Source organism: Grampus griseus, assembly GCF_964374135.1.
Source record: "Grampus griseus genome assembly, chromosome: 21".
Taxonomy (NCBI): Eukaryota; Metazoa; Chordata; class Mammalia; order Artiodactyla; family Delphinidae; genus Grampus; species Grampus griseus.
Window position 1 is genome coordinate 33,442,104 of NC_139015.1, and position 22,393 is coordinate 33,464,496.

General features: G+C 44.0%; 1 protein-coding gene across 2 annotated transcripts in view; it reads left to right on the forward strand.

The window, feature by feature from the left end:
• HGSNAT (heparan-alpha-glucosaminide N-acetyltransferase) overlaps positions 1-9,790 on the forward strand; it is a gene marked incomplete at its 5' end in the record, with an annotated part of 47,092 nt that extends 37,302 nt beyond the window's left edge. For both annotated transcript variants that reach the window (XM_082680200.1, XM_082680201.1), the window contains 7 exons: positions 1,689-1,810; positions 2,173-2,299; positions 3,376-3,462; positions 5,135-5,212; positions 5,813-5,883; positions 5,973-6,085; positions 6,731-9,790. In XM_082680200.1, the coding sequence (XP_082536326.1) occupies positions 1,689-1,810; positions 2,173-2,299; positions 3,376-3,462; positions 5,135-5,212; positions 5,813-5,883; positions 5,973-6,085; positions 6,731-6,912 (780 nt within the window). In that variant the 3' untranslated portion in view covers positions 6,913-9,790. The remainder of the gene's footprint in view (positions 1-1,688; positions 1,811-2,172; positions 2,300-3,375; positions 3,463-5,134; positions 5,213-5,812; positions 5,884-5,972; positions 6,086-6,730) is intronic.
• Positions 9,791-22,393: the final 12,603 nt, after the last annotated feature.

A 22,393-nucleotide genomic window follows, 5' to 3' on the forward strand; every position in this document is an offset into this window, starting at 1 on the left:
GAGCATCTCACCTCTTTTGTAATTACTTTCTGTCTTATTATAAATTGCTGAGTTGAGTTTACTCAGATGACCACTATTTTTTTTCCCCCAACGAAAGTAAAACTTCAGGTGGAAATATTTAAATGCTTCCATTTGGGGTCCTACTTCACAGTAAGTTAATAAAGCTGCATTTGTTGTCCAGCTCCTTCCTGTGTGGGTAACTAGCAAATTCATCACTGAATCCCCGGTTCTCTTGGTTTTTCCTGTAATGATCCCTTGGTTTTACGTGCTTGGAGAGCATTTACACTTCACTCCTTCACACCGCGCCCCCCGACCCCTGCTGGCACACCCGTGCCCTCTGCTGTAGGCTATGGAAGGCACACAGGGGCTCCATGTGCACATGTGAACCTGACCTTGCTGGCTGTGGGGAACCGGAGGGTCTGCAAGGCTCATCCAGGTCCCACAGTGGAGCCCAGGGCTGGGGGGACACCAGGAGTGGTGGGCTGCACCTCTCCTTCCCTCTCTTTCCATTTTAAGCTCCAAAAGCTTAAATTTTATTTTCCTTTTTTAAAATATAGCTGTATTTCTTTTAATTTAATTTAATTTATTTTTGGCTGTGTTGGGTCTTTGTTGCTGCGCGCAGGCCTTCTCTAGTTGCGGCAAGCGGAGGCTACTCTTTGTTGCTGCACGCGGGCTTCTCATTGCGGTGGCTTCTCTCGTTGCGGAGCACGGGCTCCAGGTGCGTGGGCTTCAGTAGTTGTGGCTCGCAGGCCCAATAGCTGTGGCTCGCGGGCTCTAGAGCGCAGGCTCAGTAGTTGTGGCGCACGGGCTTAGTCGCAGCGCGGCATGTGGGATCTTCCCGGACCAGGGCTCGAACCTGTGTCCCCTGCATTGGCAGGCAGATTCTTAATTACTGCGCCACCAGGGAAGTCTCTTTATTTCTTTTTAAAATAATAGCTTTATTGAGATATAATTCACATACCATAAAGCTTACACATTTGAGGCGCAAAATTGAGGGATATTTAGTATATTCATGGAGTCGTGCAGTCGTCACCACTGTCTAATTCTAGAACAATTTCATTATCCCCCCAAACACCCTGTCCTCACTACCAGCCGCTCTCCAACCCCAGGTCCCCCCAGCCCTAGGCAACCCCTAATCTACTCTCTGTCTATAGATCTGCCTGTTCTGGACATGTCCTAGAAATGGAATTATAGAATATGTGGCTTTTTGTGTCTGGCTTCTTTCATTTAGCAGAATATTTTTTGAGGTTTATCCATGTTATACCATCAGTACTTGATTCCTTTTTACTTCTGAATAATATTGCATTTTATGAATGTACCACATTTTGTATCCAGTCATCAGGTGATGGATATTTGACTTGTTTCCACTTTCTGGATATTACGCATAGTGATTCTGTGTCCATTTGTGTACAAGTTTTTGTACGAACATCTCTCTTCAGATCTCTTGGGTATAGGAGTGGAATTGTCCACTGATTTCTTCTTAACTGGCATTTTACTGTGCTATGTCATAGAGATGAAGCATCTAGACCACATGCCACATATGGAATAAACACGCGTCTATTTTGTGTTACTACCGTAAAGGCCAAGAGGAGCGTCACAGAGAATTTTCTGAGTACATGTACTGCACTGTGTATTGTTTCCCATTCCACTTGCGTTTAGCTCACGTTTTTTATGCCCCGCCCCTGCAGGAGAGAAGCTGCTTTTCTCTGCTGGACATCACATCCAGCTGGCCCCAGTGGCTCTTCATCCTGATGCTGGAAGGTGTTTGGCTGGCCTTGACCTTCTTCTTACCTGTTCCCGGATGCCCTACGTGAGCCAGCCCTGCGGGAATCCCCTTTTTGCCAAGTCCGAGCCCCTGGGTTACAGCTGTCGGATTTCCCACATTGGGACCTCCCTTCCTCTCTCTCTTCTCCCCTTGTGTGGGAGGGGGTTTGGGCACGTGTCCAGAGGCCTGTCTCCATGAGGTTTTCCAGGGTCGGTGGGACGGACGTTGGGCTCCCGCCTTACCCCTCGGGCAGCCGTCGAGTCAGGGGCCCCGCAGTGGACGTGCATGGTGCCCCGGGGTCGTCAGGCTGGTGGGTGTTTGCGGCTCTTTGTGGGCACGCACATCACCGGTGTACATCCCCCTGCCCCTAAGTCTGGTGGGTGAAGTGCATGTTCTCGCTTCCCCAGCGGCTATCTGGGCCCCGGGGGCCTCGGAGATTGGGGCAAGTATCCGAATTGCACGGGAGGCGCTGCCGGCTACATTGACCGCCTGCTCCTAGGAGACCATCACCTTTACCAGCATCCTTCCTCGGCTGTGAGTGAGCCTGGCTCCAACTTGGAACCGGACACTGAGGGGAAGGAAGGGAAAGAGCCAACTCCGAACTGTGTCCACGAAATAGACTTGGGTGGAACGAAGTTTTATTTGAAAAGTTGGCTGACTTTACAGACTTCAGTTTAATGTTGGTTGTGGGCGGCATGTAGACATTTCTTTGGCTGTTAAAGTGAGACTGCCTGGTGTCAGGTGTGCAGCAAGGTGCTTTCTTGTACATCTCAGGTATGGGGACAGCTTCCCGTGAGGGAGGTCTGTCAGACAGTGCTTTTGGGATCAGCACGTGTGGGTCTGGAGGAAACAGGACGGGGCAGTGGGGACAGCCACACGCAGGCCCCCGCTGGTCTCCTGGGGGCTGGGGCGGCCCTTCAGGGTTGTTCTCAGTGAGGTGAGGGACCAGGCTCTAGACATCCCGGGTGGGATGTGATGGCCTGGCCAGAGGGCGACTCCTGAGGGGCAGCTGTCTTCAGGGACAAATCCAGAAGCTGCTGAGAGCTTTGGGCCATGGATACGTCTAGCAGCCGGGGGAGTGGATGCTTTAGTTGCAAAAGGGGTGGGATGGACAGGTGGGGGCCAGATAGCTGGGCAGTGCCTTCCAGCACCCACTGCAATGACTGGTTCCAAATTTCTGCCGTTTCTACAAGAACGATTTCTTTTATAATGAAATAATACAAAGGTATTTTTCTTATCGTTATTTGCCTTAAAAGAAGAAAGGAAGCTGTCGACGTTACAGTAGGGTTGGCCGCAAAGAGTAAACCTGAAAATTAGAAGGTGTCATGTGTGGTGTTTGAAGCTGGTTAGGGACGTGTAGTGTCACAGCCACAGGGCCCAGCACGGTCTCCCATGTGGGGAGAGTGTCACATGCCAGAGTGTCACATGCCACACACTTTCTTGGCCAGGAGTATTCTGCCCGTCATCCCCATAAGTTAGCAGTGAATTTCTGCAGCAAAACCAAAAATGTTGAATACTGGGGTGTATCCGAGTTTGCATTTTGTCTGTGAGTTGCTGTGTGCTTTTTGTGATCCTTGGGTGAGTCCCGCCTGCTTGTCCTGCCCTGTCAGGTGCTTTATCACACCGAGGTGGCCTACGACCCAGAAGGCATCCTGGGGACCATCAACTCCATCGTGATGGCATTTTTAGGAGTTCAGGTATTTGTTCATTTCATGAGAATGCGTGTTCCTGACAGTTCATGGTTATTGATTCATTACTAATCCAAAAACCATTTGATTAAAATAAGTAACTGGAAGCACATCTTCTGTGTTTCAGACCTAATAAATTCTGTTTATATTTGACAGGTGGTCAAAACCAGAGGTTGCTAAAATTTAGCACTTTCGAATAATTAGGTATAATTCCTGTATTCTCCAAAGAAGTTATTCATACGGCTCATCTCGGCAGTGGGCGCACAGCAGCCCCTGGCTGAGAGGGGTCCCTGCTGGGCTGGCGGCCTTTGGAAGGTCACCTGTCACCTTGTGTGTACAGTTGGCACAGTTTCAGGTTATGCCTGTTTTATGCCAAAGTCAGTACAGGTTGTTCTTGGCTTCTCTCACGTGTTTGTTAGGATTCTGAGCAGTCTAGATTTTCCTTGCTGAAGTTCTCCTTATCGGTGTTTGAAACTATTATTTGCGGGCAGATGACGGGAGCGGGGAAAGACCGGGTCCAGCCTCCTGCAGGGGGGCCTCTGCAACGGTAAAAATGCTCCGCGTGTGCTGTCCATGTGGCCGCTGAGTCCTCAGACGTGGCTGGTCTGACGGAGGAACTGGTTTTTAATTTTACGGCATTTAAATTGAAACTGAAATTGTCACAGGTGGTCAGTGGCTCCCACGTGGGACAGTGCAGGTCTACAGCATATACGTTTTGGTGATGAAATAATTTCCTATTTAGAGATACTGCCTTTCTCTCCGCAACACTGTAGAGTTTACATTGGGTGCTTTTATTCATAAATGCATTTAATCCCCCCACGTGCTCTCCAGGTAAATCTGCGCCTGCAGGACAGCCGAGGGTGGGTGCCGAGGAGTACAGCCCGGCGCCGGGGCCTGGACTTGACCCCGCTTACTAGCCGGGTCATTCCGGGAGTGTTACTGCACCCTCTGTGATTCAGTGGCACCCAAATAAGTAGGCACACCTAAATCAGTTAATTCACATAAGGTTCTAAGACCAGGACATTCATAAATTTTAGCTATTTTAAGTTATTATTAACACTTTCTCTGATGTTTTCAGAAATTAATTCCTAATTTGCAGGAGGGTGGGGCTATGCAAAGTCCAGATTTTTCTGTTTTTAAAGTGTTTCCCTGCCTCTGGGTCCACGCTGTTCTGTCCCTCTTCTGTACCCCTGCCAGACTGGGCCATCTAGCAGGCCAGCCTGAGCTGGTCCCTTGTCACTTAGTGGGGGAAAAGTGACTTTCCTTGGCTCCCATCACCTGTGGGAGAAAGCTCGTGCCTACCTGCTCCCACCTTCCCACCTCTGCCCACCCCTGGCCTTTCTGAATTACCTGCAGCACCTCGGGGAGGCTGTGCGTTTTCACCCGTGTGACATACTCCTGTGCATGCTGTTCCTTACTGCCCAGACACTGTTCCTGCTTTGTGCTCATATCCTCAGCCTGGCGGTACCTCCTCTGCGCATCCCCTTCCCTCCCTCCCTCCCCAGTGGTCCCTGTGCCTCTAGGCCTCCACTAGCCAAGGACAGGGGAACCGTTCATCCCCTTGTAACCCCGGTACCTGCAGGTGAGTCCGCCTGTCGAGCGGTTAGGACAGTGGATGAGTATGAAATAAGAACACATCGTAGGTGATTCTCTTGGTCATACTGTGCGTTTTCTTCCCCAGGCAGGGAAAATACTCCTGTATTACAAGGATCAGACTAAAGGCATCCTGATCAGATTCGCTACCTGGGGTTGTTTCCTTGTAAGTAGCGGATGGTCCTCACTGAAATTCCTTCTCTTCACACATACACATTTCAAAGACATAAAATGTTTAGTGGCCGGCCGTGGGATAGACAGCAGCTGTCACTTCGCATCGGTAACATTCTTCTTCACTTGAATATCAGAGAGGAAAAGTCTCGACACCTAAGTTCTCAGGTTGATTTTCTTAGGAAAATGTCTTTATAAATAAGTCAATGAAGATATGAGGAAATGGAGCGGAGGTGTGGGTTCTGGTGGGGACCTTTGCCAGAAGGACCAGGCCAAGGATAACAGGTTCACTGGGGGCAAAAGATAAGCTTAGCTGTTCTTTCACCCCTGACCTGGCAGCCCTGTTTCCTCCACGGATTCACTCCAGTTGATAAGGTCGTTTACCTTCAACTCAAGAGTAATGCTGAAAAGAGGTTTTTTGGAGAACATTTTTAGTTACACATCTTAAAAATGTTTTTCCAGTTAAAAGAATAAAACGGAGGGCACAGTTTTCAGCCTTCCCTAAGCAATTAAGTCACTCCTTTTCTTCAGTTTTGAACCACAGTTGTTTCTTGAGATGATGTAAAAAACTTTAACATCTTCTCCCCGCTTCTAGGGGTTTATTTCTGTTGCTTTGACAAAGGCTTCCGAAAATGAAGGCTTTATTCCAGTAAACAAAAACCTCTGGTAGGTACAGAAAGCCTGTCGTTTTCACATCCGGTCGGGCTGGCATTGGATGTGCTCTCGGGAGCCCTGAGATGCCCGCTGTCCCCCAGGTCCATCTCCTATGTCACCACGCTGAGCTCCTTCGCCTTCTTCATCCTGCTGGTCCTGTACCCCGTTGTGGACGTGAAGGGGCTGTGGACGGGAACCCCGTTCTTCTACCCTGGTGAGTCCCCCCACCAACCGGCCCCAGGCCTCGCGGAGGAGGGGACCCAGCGGACGGGCCAGAGGCCGCGGGTGCCGGGTGTGTCCAAGGCGCCGACCGAGATGGTCCGAGGGGGTCCATGCAGGGTGTTGCTGGGCCTGTCCCCGAGCAGCGCCACCTCGTTTTACCATTTAGGTTGTGGGATCATAAATGCACCCCTCTGGCCGCTTCAGGCACGTCATCCAGTCCCTCGAGCTTCACAAACAGGGCCGTGCTTTCTCATGTAAACCCCCTGCCCTACAGGCGGTGCCTAAGAGACACCACGCGGAGATGCACGGGTTCTGCCCGAGATGAGAGACAGCAGATGACTTCAGTGACTCGTTTCAGCCCCGAGTCCAGTAACAGTTACGCTCATTGGTCCTCCAGTTTTCTGTGTGGAGAATATAAATGAATAATTCTGGCTTTCCTTTCAAATTCGGTATTCCAGAATTACACTTACCAAAGGAATGTTTTCTAATAATTTTTGGATAAGGTTCACACTCAAATCTCTAAGATTCGCATCACTTATTTTTGGAGTAGCCAATAACAAGTGGGCACTTTTTCTTTTTTCACTGAACTAAAGGCAAATTTCAAGAGTTAAGTCAATAACCAGCTGTGTTTCCTTAGGAATGAACTCGATCTTGGTGTACGTGGGCCACGAGGTCTTCGCCAGCTACTTCCCCTTCCAGTGGAAGCTGGGGGACAACCAGTCACACAGGGAGCATCTCGTTCAGAACATAGTCGCCACTGCACTCTGGGTGCTCATCGCTTACGTTCTCTATAAGAAGAAGGTGTTTTGGAAAATCTGAGGCCCCAGCTGAGATGTGTTGCTAGCAGACAACAGGGCCTGGGGCATCATTAAAAGGAGCCATTCGTTATAAAACTGCATATTTGCAGGTTATTGGGGGCGATGCGGACGTGCTCAGGCTGGTTGATTATCGGACGTGGCTCATCTGACTCTGTATACGTGAGACTCAGACGTCTGAAACGTGATTGTCTTTCCTCTCCATCTTCTGTAGAAATGGATGCCTTTGCAACTTCATTCTAAGGATTTCTCCTCTAATTTTTCACAAGGGAGTTAACCAGGCCATTTTGCTTCTGTGACCACCTAAGGTCTGACCTTATGATCTTTCCTGCAGACTGCCTTTCTGTGCTGGTCCACGCCGACCAAGATACCACCGTTTCTGTTGTGTCTGACTGTGAAGCTCATTGGGTATAGTGTGTGGTAACATAGTCTAACATATTTCAGTTACGTACAGTTTAGTATTTCAAGAAACTCCAAGTAATCTCCTTTCAGATCTGTAAGTAACTGGTGGGTCCAAAAAAACGCCTTTCTATCAGAAGCCATTTTCTCCTTTTCCTCATTTGAAAAACAAGTGAAACAGTAGGTGTGTTATTCCCAGCCACCCTTGCATATACCTGTCTCTCTACCCACCCACCTCCTGCCTGCCTGTCTGTCTTTCTGTCTGTGTGTCTGGGTGGTAGCTGGTCCCCCAGGCCATCCTCTGACTCTAGGAAGAGAGAGAAGCTCATGGTCTCGGCCGGGCTCCTGCTGTGGCGTCCTTGCCGGGTCAGACGCGAGGCAGGTCCCCTCACAACGAGGGACACAGTGCTGCCCGCTCAGCTCCCCTCCAGCTCTGAGACCCAGTGGGGTGGGAGACATCAGTGGCATTTCTGAAATCCTTAGAAAAATAATTTTGTTACAGAAAACTCTTGAAAATAAATGAGAAGTTTAAAAAACTCTCATCAGAGTAACTCTTTTCAGAATGACCCTCCACAGTGGAGGCAGCTTTCCTGCTTGGAATCACCAAACTGCAGAATTGTTTCTCAGGAGTGAAGGAGGAGAACACAGGGGACCAGCACCCCCGTTTTGCAGCACCCTACTTCGGGATTTCCTGTGAGAATTCCACAATGAAGGAAGATGTGGCTATAGGTTGTACTTCGGAGCATCCTTGCATGGTGAGGCGGGGTCACTTCGACCTGTCCCCTCATGTCAGCTATCACCCTGCTTGGATAGTGAGTTTCCAGCTACCCCGTCTCTACCCGAACTCTCATCCCAACTTGTACCTGTCCACCTGGGTGTCCGCCAGCATTCAGGCTTCCCCCTCCACCCTCTCTTCTCAAACACAAGCCTTTCCGGCTTGGATTGTCCCAACTCTGCAGACAGGTGACCCTCTGTCTCTCGGATAAAACTGTCTTTCACCCGCTTTACCTCCTCTGTCCCCCTTTCCCATGTTTAGTCATTGCCAAGTCGTCTCAGCTCTCACGGTCACTGCCTGTTACTCTTGCCCAGATGCCAAGAGGAATCATTTTTCAACTGGCCTCCTTCCCTCAGTCCCTCCTTCTGTAAAGCCACTGTCCACTGCCCCAGATTACACTTCATAAACAGAGCTGACTCACATCACCTCCTTATAAGCACTTACACTGAAGTTCGAACAGCTTTGCTGGCAGGTAGAGCCGTCCTCCGTTGAGCCCAGCACACCTCGGCTGTGTCCAGCCCCCTGGACCCAGCCTGCTCCTTGCAGCCCCATCAGCTGCCTCCTGCCCCTGAGGTTGATTAGTCCCCTTAATGTTCTCCCATCGACCCTTGACCTATCACATTTGCCCCCTGCTTCTAAGGCACCTTCTCTAATCTCTTAGTCTTGTCCCTAAGTAATATTTTCTTGCTCTGAGTTCTCGTAATATCTGATTGGGCTCAATCTTGTGGCGCTTGTTGCTCTCTGCCTTGCATGACAGTGATTTGGGTACATGACCAGTTTCCCACGCTGGCCTGTGAGCTTGTGGCGGATAAGGCACATTCTTCACGCACGCCACAGTGGCCCGTGCAGAGCAGGCGCTAAATAAACGTGTGAAAGCAAAATGGGGTGGTGGGTTTGCTTTTCATAGGTAAAATTTCGCGTGTATCTGGAGCTAATGTGTGTGTGTGCGCACGTGCGTGTGCGTGTGTGTGTGCACGTGTACGCGTGGGGAGAGCTGTCATCTTTGAGGAAACCCCTCTCTTGCGGTGCACATTTGTGGGTGGTCATGGCTATGTCATTCCAAGTCTCAGCAGGTAAGGCTGAGCTGGGCCTCTCCAGAAGCAGTTTTCAAGTCGGGGTGTCCATCGGTTAGGATGTCTTGAGCCGGATGGAGCAGAAACTCCCCATCCAGCTGGGTTATAAGCAGAGCATCGCACATAAGTGGTCCCACGGCGGGTGGGCTCCCGCTCAGGTCGCTTCACGGCTGAGATGCCCACCCCACTGCCATCACGACAGACACACACACTCGGCTAGCGCCACACGGGAGGGAGCGGGCATCCCCTCTGTGCCTCATAACGTTATTGGCCGGAAAACGCTCCCCAAACTGTGCAAGACCAGCCGTGACGAGGGAGCTTGGGCTGGCCTGGCCCAGGGCTGAGCGGGGACAGCTGTCACCTCCCTGGGGAGGGCAGGGAGTGTGCAGGGTGAGTGGTGGAGTGGGACATGGCAGTGGGGACAACCGTGTGCAGCGGTGGCTGCAGAAAACCCATGTCACAGTGCATCCCATGGGGAAGTTGGGTGGAGTCCTTGTGTAACAAAGCAGAAAGTACTGTCCTGGAGTGGGGATGTAATAATTTGACATTGTTTATTCATTTTTTGCACTTATTTTCCTAATTCCGCTTTATAATTAGGTGAATAAACTGCTGCTCTTACACTTGACCTCACTTCATTCTGGCCCATAAAGGGCCTCGTTCATAAATGCACAATAATCTGGTTTGTATCAGATGGTATCAGCTTAAATGAAAGTCAACATACTATTTTTTATTTTTCCTTTAATGTAGTCCTGTTTTCCAAATAAATGGGGGTGACAAAAGGACTTTGAGAAATTTTCTCAGCAAATCAAACTGCCTTTCAGAAAGAGATTTCCATCAATCGTAAAAAACCAGGGGTAGATCTTTAAAAATCCTAAGCAGTACGCTGTAGCAGCCATGGCCCTGTGAACAATGCAGCTTCTGAGGTTTTAAACACACCTTCTGTTTAAACTTTGAAATTAGGCGGGAAGACGCATCGCCAGTGGTTGTCTTCAGCTGCATATCTGTGTAATCTGTTTTCACTGGTGTAGCAAGCCACCATTTTTCTCCCGGTAATCAGTTTTTGTTGGGCATTAGTTCCAAACATTTTTTTTCTTCAGGCTACATGTGTTTCCGATTTCAAAGTTGATAGAAATGCTAGATGTTTGCGTCATGTCATAAGATGCTCCAGACCCTGTAACCCCCTTATCTAATGTATGTTGCAAACACTGCGCCAGATAAAAGATGCCAGCATCCCGCTAGCTTTCCTTTGCAGAATCCATCCCAAACGCAGCTGTAAGGACAGCTGGCCTCACTCTCCGCAGGGCCGAGCCCACGGCTTCCCACGGTGTCCATTACCATCTCGGGTCTGGTGGGATTCTGTCCTGACTGCTGGATTTTTTCGACAGAGGTCAGTTCTTTTTCTATTTCCCCACCTTTCATGGCTGTTTGTTCTTGCATTTTATCTTATTAGAGGTCACACCCTTCCACTTCCATAAATAAAGAGTTTTTCTTCTATTTGATTAAACTCTGTATGTCATTTGGCTTGTAAAGTGGTACCTCCGTCCAAATCCTGCCTGTTACAGCTCTGCCCAGGAGACAGCTCACATCAGTTTAACAAATCACAGGCGAAGCCAGCCCTTGTCAAAGATGAACAAAGCCAGAGGCTGCTAAAGCGGTGAGGCCAATGGAAAGAGGGTCCAGCGTGATCGGAACTAGTTTCCTGAAGCAAAAGGCTGGAGTTTGAAAGGCTGGCTTTGGAAGGGCGCTGGGAGCTGGGACGGGATTGGTCCACGTGACTGGGCCACCTGGGTTTGTTCACTCGCGCTTTTATGGAGGAGAAACAAACTTCTATCCTTATGGCAGGAGGCGGTGGTGCCACATGAAGCAAGGTACCCACGGAATTAGTCCCCATCCTCCCCGGATGTTTACATTTCAGAGAGAGCTCCTGGAGGAAACAGTTCCGGGTGGCAGTCTCACATCTCAGAGAACAGAGGGCGGGTTGAGCACTGCAAGCTTTCTAAAGGAGCAAAGAGTAAATTCTGGCGGTGGCAGCTTTCTCAGGCAGACGTTTTAAGGGCGCTGGGGTCATCCCGGGACACTCCTTCAGCTGCTGGAAGGCGGTTGCCCTTTGGTTGAGTCTCTCAGTGCAGGGCTTGGACGGACTCTCCTGTGCCAGTGGTGCGAGCCCTTCCTCATCTGCACACTTGGTCTGAGTTTCCATTCTATCCTGTGGCCCTTTTCCTGCAACTCTGCACAGCAACGCACCACCGAATTGAAAAAAAAAAAAAAAAAAGATGATTGGTTCCCTTTTATCTGGTCCCTACACATGTGGGTGTGAGACAGTCTTATTTTGATGTGTGCTGCCCCCAGATGCCGATCTGAGGAAGGGGTTATGAAACCAAAAGGTGCCAGAGTGTTTACTTTGAAAGTTGCTACGGGCAACGCACGCCATGTTTGTAAAAACAACAGGATGGTTTAATATTTGTAATCCACTCATATCACAGTGATAAGCACTTTAAAATGAGCTAGTTGAAATATTTTCTGAAACCGGATGTCTATTCCTTAAGCCACTATATTGATCTAATTTTATTTTTAAAAATTTTATTGAAGTATAGTTGATTTACAATGTCATGTTAGTTTCAGGTGTACAGCACAGTGATCCAGTTATATAATTCTTTTTCAGATTCTTTTCCCTTAGGTTATTACAAAATATTGAGTATAGTTCCCTGTGCTATACAGTAGGTCCTTGTTGACTGTTTTACATATAGGATGTATATATGTTAATCCCAAATTCCTAATTTATCCCTCCCCCTTCCTTTCCCCTTTGGTAGCCATAAGTGTTTTTCTGTCTATTTCTGTTTTGTAGATAAATTCATTTGTATCTTTTATTTTTTAGACTCCACATATAAGTGATATCATATGATATTTCTCTTTGTCTGACTTATTTCACTTAGTATGATAATCTCTAGGTCCTATTGCTGAAAATGGCATTATTTCATTCTTTTTTATGGCTGGTACATTTTATATATGTACCACATCTCTTTACCCATTCCTCTCTCGATGGGTACTTAGGTTGCTTCTAGGTCTTGACTGTTGTGAATAGTGCTGCTATGAAATTTGGGGTGCATGTAACTTTTCGAATTATGGTTTTCTCTGGATATATGCCCAGTAATGGGATTGCTGGATCATATGGTTGTTCTATTTTTAGTTCTGTAAGGAACCTCCATACTGTTCTCCACAGTAGCTGCACCAATTTACATTCCCACCAACAGTGCAAGAGGGTTCCCTTTTCTCCACAGCCTCTCCAGCATTTATTATTTGTAGACTTTTCGATGATGGCCATTCTGACTGGTGTACTTTTGATTTGCATTCTCTAATAATTAGTAATATTGAGCGTTTTGCATGTGCCTTTTGGCCATCAGTATGTCTTCTTCAGAGAAATGTCTATTTCGGTCTTCTGCGCATTTTTTGGACTGGGTCATTTGGTTTTTTGATATTGAGTTGTTTGAGCTGTCTGTACCTTTTGGACATTAATCCCTTGTCGGTTGTATTGTTTGCAAATATTTTCTCCCATTTTTTGGGTTGTCTTTTCATCTTGTCTGTGGTTTCCTTTGCTGTGCAAAAGCTTTTAAGTTTAATTAGGTCTCATTCATTTATTTTTGTTTTTATTTCCATTACTCTAGGAGATGGATCCAAAAAGATATTGCTGTGATTTATGTCAAATAGTGTTCTGCCTACATTTTCCTCTAGCAGTTTTATACTATCCAGTCTTACATTTAGGTCTTTAATCCATTTGAGTTTATTTTTGTATATGATGTTACAGAATGTTCTAATTTCTTTCTTTTACGTGTAGCTGTCCAGTTTTCCCAGCACCACTTATTGAAGAGACTGTCTTTTCTCCATTGCATGTTCTTGCCTCCTTTGTTGTGATTAATTGACCATAGGTGCATGGACTTATTTCTCGGCTTCCTATCCTGTTCCACTGAACTATGTGTCTGTTTTTGTGCCAGTACCGTACTGTTTTCATGACTGTAGCTTTGTAGTAGTGTGAAGTCAGGGAGCCTGATTCCTCCAACTATGTTTTTCTTTCTCATGATTGCTTTGGCTTATTCATGGTCTTTTTTGTTTCCATACAAATTAATTTTTGTTGTTGTTCTAGTTCTGTGAAAAATGCCATTGGTAATATGGTAGAGATTGCATTGAATCTGTAGATTGCCTTGGGCAGTATGGTCATTTTAACAATATTAATTCTTTCAATCCAAGAACACGGTATATCTAACCATCTGTTTTTTCATCTTCAGGTTCTTTTGTCAGCATCTTATAGTTTTCAAAGTACAGGTCTTCTGCCTCCTTAGGCAGATTTATTCCTAGGTATTTTATTCTTTTTGATGTGATGGTAAATGGGATTCTTTCCTTAATTTCTCTTTCTGATCTTTCACTGTTAGTGTATAGAAATGCAGTGGATTTTGGTGTATTAATTTTGTATCCTGCAACTTTACTGAATTCATTATGAGCTCTAGTAGTTTTCTGTTGGCATCTTTAGGATTTTCTATGTATAGTATCATGTCATCTGCAAACAGTGATAGTTTTACTTCTTCCTTTCCAATTTGAATTCCTTTAATTTGTTTTTCTTCTCTGATGGCTGTGGCTAGGACTTCCAAAATTATGTTGGATAAAAGTGGTAAGGAATTCCTGGCAGTCCAGTGGTTAGGACTTGGCACTTTCACTGCTGTGGCCCTGGGTTCAGTCCCTGGTCAGGAAACTAAGATCCTGCAAGCGGTGTGGCATGGCCAAAAAAAAAAAAAAAAAGTGGGAAGAACACAGCAAGGAGGCAGCTGTCTGCAAGCTAGGAAGGGTGCTCTACTAGAGACCAATCAGCTGGCATCTTGATCTTGGACTTCCCAGCCTTCAGAACTCAGTGAACAGAGAAGGTGGGCTGTGTCGTGCCTACAGACCTGGATCAAGACCTGGATCGAGGAAGACCTTCTGCTCTGTGAGGAAGAAGCCCAGAGTCCCGGTGGGTGGAGCCAGGATGCCCCCAAGGCCTTGAGGACACAGAGCAGCTCCCCAAGCATAGAGCCAAGACTGAGAAGCGTGAGCAGTCCCTCTCATCAGGAAACTTGCACAAGCCTCTTAGATAGCCTCATCCACCCACTTCAGAGAGACCCACTTCAGACCTAGGGACACATTCAGACTGAAAGTGAGGGGATGGAAAAAGATATTCCATGCAAATGGAAATCAAAAGAAAGCTGGAGTAGCAATACTCATATCAGATAAAATAGACTTTAAAATAAAGACTGTTACAAGAGACAAGGAAGGACACTACATAATGATCAAGGGATCAAACCAAGAAGATGATAGAACAATTATAAATATATATGTACCCAACATAGGAGCACCTCAATACGTAAGGCAACTGCTAACAGCTATAAAAGAGGAAATCGACAGTAACACAATAATAGTGGGGGACTTTAACACCTCACTTACACCAGTGGACAGATCATCTAAACAGAAAATAAGGAAACACAAGCTCTAAATGACACAATAGACCAGATTTAATTGATATTTGTAGGACATTCCATCCAAAAACAGCAGATTACACTTTCTTCTCAAGTGTACATGGAACATTCTCCAGGGTAGATCACATCTTGGGTCACAAATCAAGCCTCAGTAAACTTAAGAAAATTGAAATCATATCAGGCATCTTTTCTGACCACAACACTATAAGATTAGAAATCAATTACAGGGAAAAAAACGTAAAAAGCACAAACACATGGAGGGTAAACAATACATTACTAAATATCAAGAGATCAGTGAAGAAATCAAAAAATACCTAGAGACAAATGATAATGAAAACACGAGGATCCAAAACCTATGGGATGCAGCAAAAGCAGTTCTAAGAGGGAAGTTTATAGCTATACAAGCCTACCTCAAGAAACAAGAAAAATCTCAAATAAAGAATCTAACCTTACACCTAAAAGAACTAGAGAAAGAAGAACAAACAAAAGCCAAAGTTATCAGAAGGAAAGAAATCATAAAGATCAGAGCAGAAATAAATGAAATAGAAACAAAGAAAAGAAAAGCAGAGATCAATAAAACTAATAGCTGGTTCTTTGAGAAGATAAACAAAATTGATAAACCATTAGCCAGACTCATCAAGAAAAAGAGGGAGAGGACACATCAATAAAATTAGAAATGAAAAAGGAGAAGTTACAACAGACAACGCAGATATACAAAGCATCCTAAGAGACTACTACAAGCAACCCTATGCCAATAAAATGGACAACCTGGAAGAAATGGACAGATTCTTAGAAAGGTATAACCTTCCAAGACTGAACCAGGAAGAAATAGAAAATATGAACAGATGGATCACAAGTAATGAAATTGAAACTGTGATTTAAAATCTTCCAACAAACAAACGTCCAGGACCAGATGGCTTCACAGGTGAATTCTACCAAACATTTAGAAAAGACCTAACACCCATCCTTTTCAAACTCTTCCAAAAAATTGCAGAGGAAGGAACACTCCGAAACTCATTCTATGAGGCCACCATCGCCCTGATACCAAAACCAGACAAAGATACTACAAAAAAGAAAATTACAGACCAATATCACTGATGAATATAGATGCAAAAATCCTCAACAAAATACTAGCAAACAGAATCCAACAACACATTAAAAGGATCATATACCATCAAGTGGGATTTATCCCAGGGATGCAAGGATTCTTCAATATAGGCAAATCAACCAATGTGATACACCATATTAACAAATTGAAGAAGAAAAACCATATGATCATCTCAATGGATGCAGAAAAAGCTTTTGACAAAATTCAACACCCATTTATGATAAAATCTCTTCAGAAAGTGGGCATAGAGGGAAACTACCTCAACATAATAAAGGCCATATATGACAAACCCACAGCAAACATCATTCTCAATCGTGAAAAACTGAAAGCATTTCCTCTAAGATCAGGAACAAAACAAGGATATCCACTCTCGCCACTCTTACTCAACATAGTTTTGGAAGTCCTAGCCACGACAATCAGAGAAGAGAAAGAAAGAAAAGGAATCCACATTGGAAAAGAAGAAGTAAAATTGTCAGTGTTTGTAGATGACATAATACTATACATAGAGAATCCTAAAGATGCCACTAGAAAACTACTAGAGATAATAAATGAATTTGGTCAAGTTGCAGTATGCAAAATTAATGCACAGAAATCTCTTGCATTCCTATACACTAATGATGAAAAATCTGAAAGAGAAATTAAGGAAACACTCCCATTTACCATTGCAACAAAAAGAATAAAATACCTGGGAATAAACCTACCTAAGGAGACAAAAGACCTGTATGCAGAAAATTATAAGACACTGTTGAAAGAAATTAAAGATGATACCAACAGATGGAGAGATATCCATTATCTTGGATTGGAAGAAACAATATTGTGAAAATGACTGTACTACCCAAAGCAACCTATAGGTTCAATGCAATCTCTATCAAATTACCAATGGCAATTTTTACAGAACTAGAACAAAAAAATCTTAAAATTTGTATGGAGGCACAAATGACCCCGAATAGTCAAAGCAGTCTTGAGGGGAAAAAAATGGAACTGGAGGAATCAGGCTCCCTGACTTCAGACTATACTACAAAGCTACAGTAATCAAGATAATATGGTACTGGCACAAAAACAGAAATATAGATCAATGGAACAGGATAGAAAGCCCAGAGATAAACCCATGCACCTATGGTCAACTAATCTATGACAAAGGAGGCAAGGATATACAGTGGAGAAAAGACAGTCTCTTCAATAAGTGGTGCTGGGAAAACTGCACAGCTACATGTAAAAGAATGAAATTAGAACACTCCCTAACACCATACATAAAAATAAACTCAAAATGGACTAGAGACCTAAATGTAAGACCAGACACTATAAAACTCTTCGAGGAAAACATAGGAAGAACACTCTATGACATAAATCACAGCAAGATCTTTTTTGATCCACCTCCTACAGTAATGGAAATGAAAACAAAAATAAACAAACGGGACCTAAATGAAACTTAAAACCCTTTGCAAAGCAAAGGAAACTACAAACAAGATGAAAAGACAACCCTCAGAATGGGAAAAAATATTTGCAAATGAATCAATGGACAGAGGATTAATCTCCAAAATATATAAACAGCTCATGCAACTCAATATTAAAAAAACAAACAACCCCATCCAAAAGCGGGCAGAAGACCTAAATAGACATTTCTCCAAAGACGACATACATATGGCCAAGAAGCACATGAAAAGCTGCTCAACATCACTAATTATTAGAGAAATGCAAATCAAAACTACAATGAGGTATCACCTCACACCAGTTAGAATGGGCCTCATCAGAAAATCTACAAAGAACAAATGCTGAGAGGGTATGGAGAAAAGGGAACCCTCCTGCACTGTTGGTGGGAATGTAAATTGATACAGCCACTATGGAGAACAGTATGGATGTTCCTTAAAAAACTAAAAATAGAACTACCATATGACCCAGCAATCCCATTACTGGGCATATACCCAGAGAAAACCATAATTCAAAAAGACACATGCACCCCAATGTTCATTGCAGCACTATTTACAATAGCCATGTCATGGAAGCAACCTAAATGCCCATCAACAGACGAATGGATAAAGGAGATATGGTACATATATACAATGGAATAGTACTCAGCCATAAAAAGGAATGAAATTGGGTCATTTGTAGAGATGTGGATGGATCTAGAGACTGTCATAGAGTGAAGTAAGTCAGAAGGAGAAAAACAAATATCGTATATTAACGCATATATGTGGGACCTAGAAAAATGGTACAGATGAACTGGTTTGCAGGGCAGAAATTGAGACACAGATGTAGAGAACAAACATATGGACACCAAGGAGGGGGGAAAGTGGCGGGAGGGTGGATGTGGTGATGTGATGAATTGGGAGATTGGGATTGACATGTATACACTGATGTGTGTAAAATGGATGACTAATAAGAACCTGCTGTATAAAAAAATATAGAAAATAAAATTCAAAAAAAATAAAGTGGTGAGAGTGACCATCCTTGTCTTGTTCCTGATCTTAGAGGAAATGCTTTTAGTTTTTCCTCATTGAGGATGACGTTAGCTGTGGGTTTATCATATATGGCCTTTATTATGTTGAGGTATGTTCCCTCTGTGCCTTCCTTCTGGAGAGTTTTAATCATAAATGAATGTTGAATTTTGTCAAAAGCTTTCTCTGCCTCTATTGAGATGATCATATGGTTTTTATTCTTCAATTTGTTAATGTGGTGTATCATACTGATTGATTTGCAGATATTGAAAAAATCCTTGATCCTTGGCTTATATCCCACTTGATCATGGTTTATGATCCTTTTAGTATATTCTTGGATTTGGTTTGCTAGTATTGTGTTGAGGATTTTTGCATCTATGTTCATCAGTTATATTGGCCTGTAATTTTCTTTTTTGATGGTATCTTTGTCTGGTTTGGTATCAGAGTGATGGTGGCCTCATAGAATGCGTTCAGAAGTGTTCTTTCCTCTGCAATTTTTGGGAATACTTTCAGAAGGATGGGTGTTAACTCTTCTCTAAATTTTTAATAGAATTTGCCTGTGAAGCCATCTGGTCCTGGACTTTTGTTTGTTGGGAGTTTTTAAATCACAGATTCAATTTCAGTACTTGTAATTGGTCTGTTCATATATTCTGTTTCTTCCTGGTTCAATCTCAGGAGATTGTACCTTTCTACGAATTTGTCCATTTCTTCTAGGTTGTCCTTTTGATTGGCATATAGTTGGTCGTAGAAGTCTCTTATGATCCTTTGTATTTCTGTGGTATTAGTTGTAACTTCTCCTTTTTCATTTCTAATTTTATTGATTTGGGCCCTCTCCCTTTCTTTCTTGATGAGCCTGGCTAGAGGTTTATCAATTTTGTTTATCTTCTCAAAGAACTAGCTTTTAGTTTCATTGATCTTTTCTATTGTTTTCTTCATCTCTATTTTATTAACTTCTGCTCTGATCTTTATGATTTCCTTCCTTCTACTAACTTTGGGTTTTGTTTGTTCCCCTTTAGTTGCTTTAGATGTAAACTTAGGTTGTTTATTTGAGGTTTTTGTTTCCTGAGGTAAGATTGTATTGCTATAAACTTCCATCTTAGAACTGCTTTTGCTGTGTCCCACAGGTTTTGGATCATCATGTTTTCATTTTATCTCTAGGTAATTTTTAATTTCCTCTTTGATTTCTTCAGTGGTCCATTGGTTGTTTAGTAGCATATTGTTTAGCCTCCATGTGTTTGTGTTTTTTGCAGTTTTTTTTTTTTCTGGTAGTTGATTTCTAATCTTAGAGTGTTGTGGTCGGAAAAGAAGATTGATATGATTTTTTTCTTCAATTTATCAAAAATTGCTTTCTGGACCAGCATATGATCTATCCTGGCGAATGTTCCATGTGCACTTGAAAAGAATGTGTATTCTGCTGCTTTCACATAAAATGCTCTAAAAATGTCAATTAAGTCCATCTGGTCTAATGTGTCATTTAATGCCTGTGTTTCCTTATTGATTTTCTGTCTGGATAATCTGTCCATTGATGTAACTGGGGTGTTAAAGTCCCCCACTATTATTGCGTTAGTGTAGCATTTGCCTTATATATTGAGATGCTCCTGTTTTGGGTGCATATCTATTTACAATTGTTATATCTTCTTCTTGGATGATCCTTTGATCATTATGTAGTGTCCTTGTCTCTTGTAACAATCTTTAAAGTCTATTTTATCTGATATAAGTATTGGTACTCCTGCTTTCTCTTGATTTCCATTTGCATGGAATACCTTTTTCTATCCCCTCACTTTCAGTCTGTATATGTCTCTAGATCTGAAGTGGGTCTCTTGTAGACAGCATATTCATCTCTTGTTTTTATATCGATTCAGCTAGTCTATGTCTTTTGGTTGGAGCATTTAATCCATTTACATTTAAGGTAATTATTGATATGTATGTTCCTATTGCCATTGTCTTAATTGTTTTGGGTTGTTTTGTAGGTCTTTTTTCTTCCCTCCCTCTTTTGTTCTCTTCTTTTGTGGTTTGATGACCATCTTTAGTGTTGTGTTTGAGTTGCTTTTTCTTTTTTGTTTGTGTATCTATTGTAGTTTTTTGGTTTGCATTTCCCATGAGGTTTTGATACAGCAGTCTATATATATACAAGATTGTTTTAAGTTGCTTGTCTCTTAATTTCAAATGCAATTCCCATTTCCTGCATTTGTACTCTCCTCTTCTCATGGTGGCTGGTTTTGATATCATATTTGTGTGTGGATGACTTCCTACCTTTACTGTATGTTTTGGTGAGCATTCCCATTTCATAATTTTCTTGTTATGACCTTTTCTTTCCTGCTTAAAGAAATTCCTTTAGCATCTGTTGTAAAGCTGCTTCATGGTGCTGAATTCTTTTAGCTTTTGCTTGTATGTAAAGCTTTTGATTTCTCTGTCGAATCTGAATGACAGCTTTGATGGGTAGAGTGTTCTTGGTTGTAGGTTTTTCCATTTCATCACTTTAAATATAGCGTGCTACTCCCTTCTGGCCTGCAGTTTCTGCTGAAAAATCAGCTTATAGTCTTATGGGATTCCCCTTTATGTTATCTGTTGTTTTTCCCTTGTTGCTTTTAATATTAATATTTTCTCTTTGTCTTTAATTTTTGTCAATTTGATTACTATGTGTCTTGGCATGTTCCTCCTGGGGTTAATCTTGTATGAGACACTCTGTGCTTCCTGGCCTTGGGTGACTGTTTCCTTTCCCATGTTAGGGAAGTTTTCAGCTATTATCTCTTAAAATATTTTTCATGCCCTTCCCCTCTCTTTTCTCCTTCCTGTATAATGTGAATGTTGGTGCATTTGATGTTGTCCCAGAGGTCTCTTAAACTGTCCTTTTTTCTTTTCATTCTTTTCTCTTTATTTTGTTTTGCATCAGTGATTTCCACTATTCTGTTTTCCAGCTTACTGATCCGTTCTTCTGCCTCATTTATTCTATTGATTCCTTCGAGTGTATTTTTCATTTCAGTTATTGTATTCTTCAACTCTGTTTGCCTCTTCTTTATATCTTCTCTTTGTTAAAGACTTCTTGTAACTTCTCACTCTCTGCATCCATTCTTTTCCTGTGTTCTTGGATCATCTTTAGGACCATTACCCTGAACCCTTTCTCAGGTAGATTGCCTATCTCCACGTTACTTAGTTGTTCTTCTGGTGTTTTATGTTGTTCCTTCATCTGGAATGTATTCCTTTGCTGTCTCATTTTGTTTACATTTGTTAGCATTTTTATTTATGTGGTAGGTTAGTTATTTTTCTTGATCTTGGAGAGGTGGCCCTCTGTAGGAGATGTCCTATGTGTCCCAGCAGTACACTCCCCTCTCATCACCCAAGGGCCAGGGACCAGGTGGTCCCAGAGTAGGTTCTGATCTGCGTTTGTGGACTCAGTTCTGCAGACTCTGGGATCATAGTTTTCTTGCTTCTGGTATCTGCCCCCTGGCGGATGAGGCTGGTCTAGCAGCTGTGCAGCCTTCCTGGCGGGAAGGGCTGGTGCCTGCCCACTGGTGGGTGGAGCTTGGTCTTGGCCCTCTAGTGGGCAGGGCCATGTCTAGAGGTAGCTGTGGGCTCAGGAGATCTTTAGGCAGCCCGTCTGTTGATGGGTGGGGCTGTTTAACCCCCACTGTTGGCTTGGCCTGAGGCATCCCAGCACTGAGCCATAGGCTGTTGCATAGGGCCAGGTCTTGGTGCTAATGAGCCAAGCAAAACGTCTGCCTCTAGTGAGTTCACACAGGTGAACACTCCCTGATACGTTCGCCACCAGTTTTCATGACCCCAGAGAGAGCCACAGGCGCCCCCTCCCACCTCCCCAGGAGAACCTCCAGGACCAGCAGGTAGGTCTGGCCCAGGCTCCTGTGAAGTCACTGATTTTGCCCCGAGTTCTGGTGCACACAGGACCTTGTGTGTGCCAAGAGTGGAGTCTTTGCTTCCCCCAGTCCCGTGGAGCTCCTACAGTCAAGCCCAACTGGCCTTCGAAGCCAAATGCTCTGGGGGCTCCCCCTCCCAATGCTGGACCCCCCCAGGCTGGGGAGCTTGATGTGGGACTCAGAGCTCTCACTCCTGTGGGAGAACATTTTAAAAAAATATTTACTTATTTATTTGGTTGCATTGGGTCTTAGCTGTGGCTTGCGGGCTCCTTCGTTGCGGCACATGAACCCTTAGTTGCGGCATGCATGTGGGATCTGGTTTCCT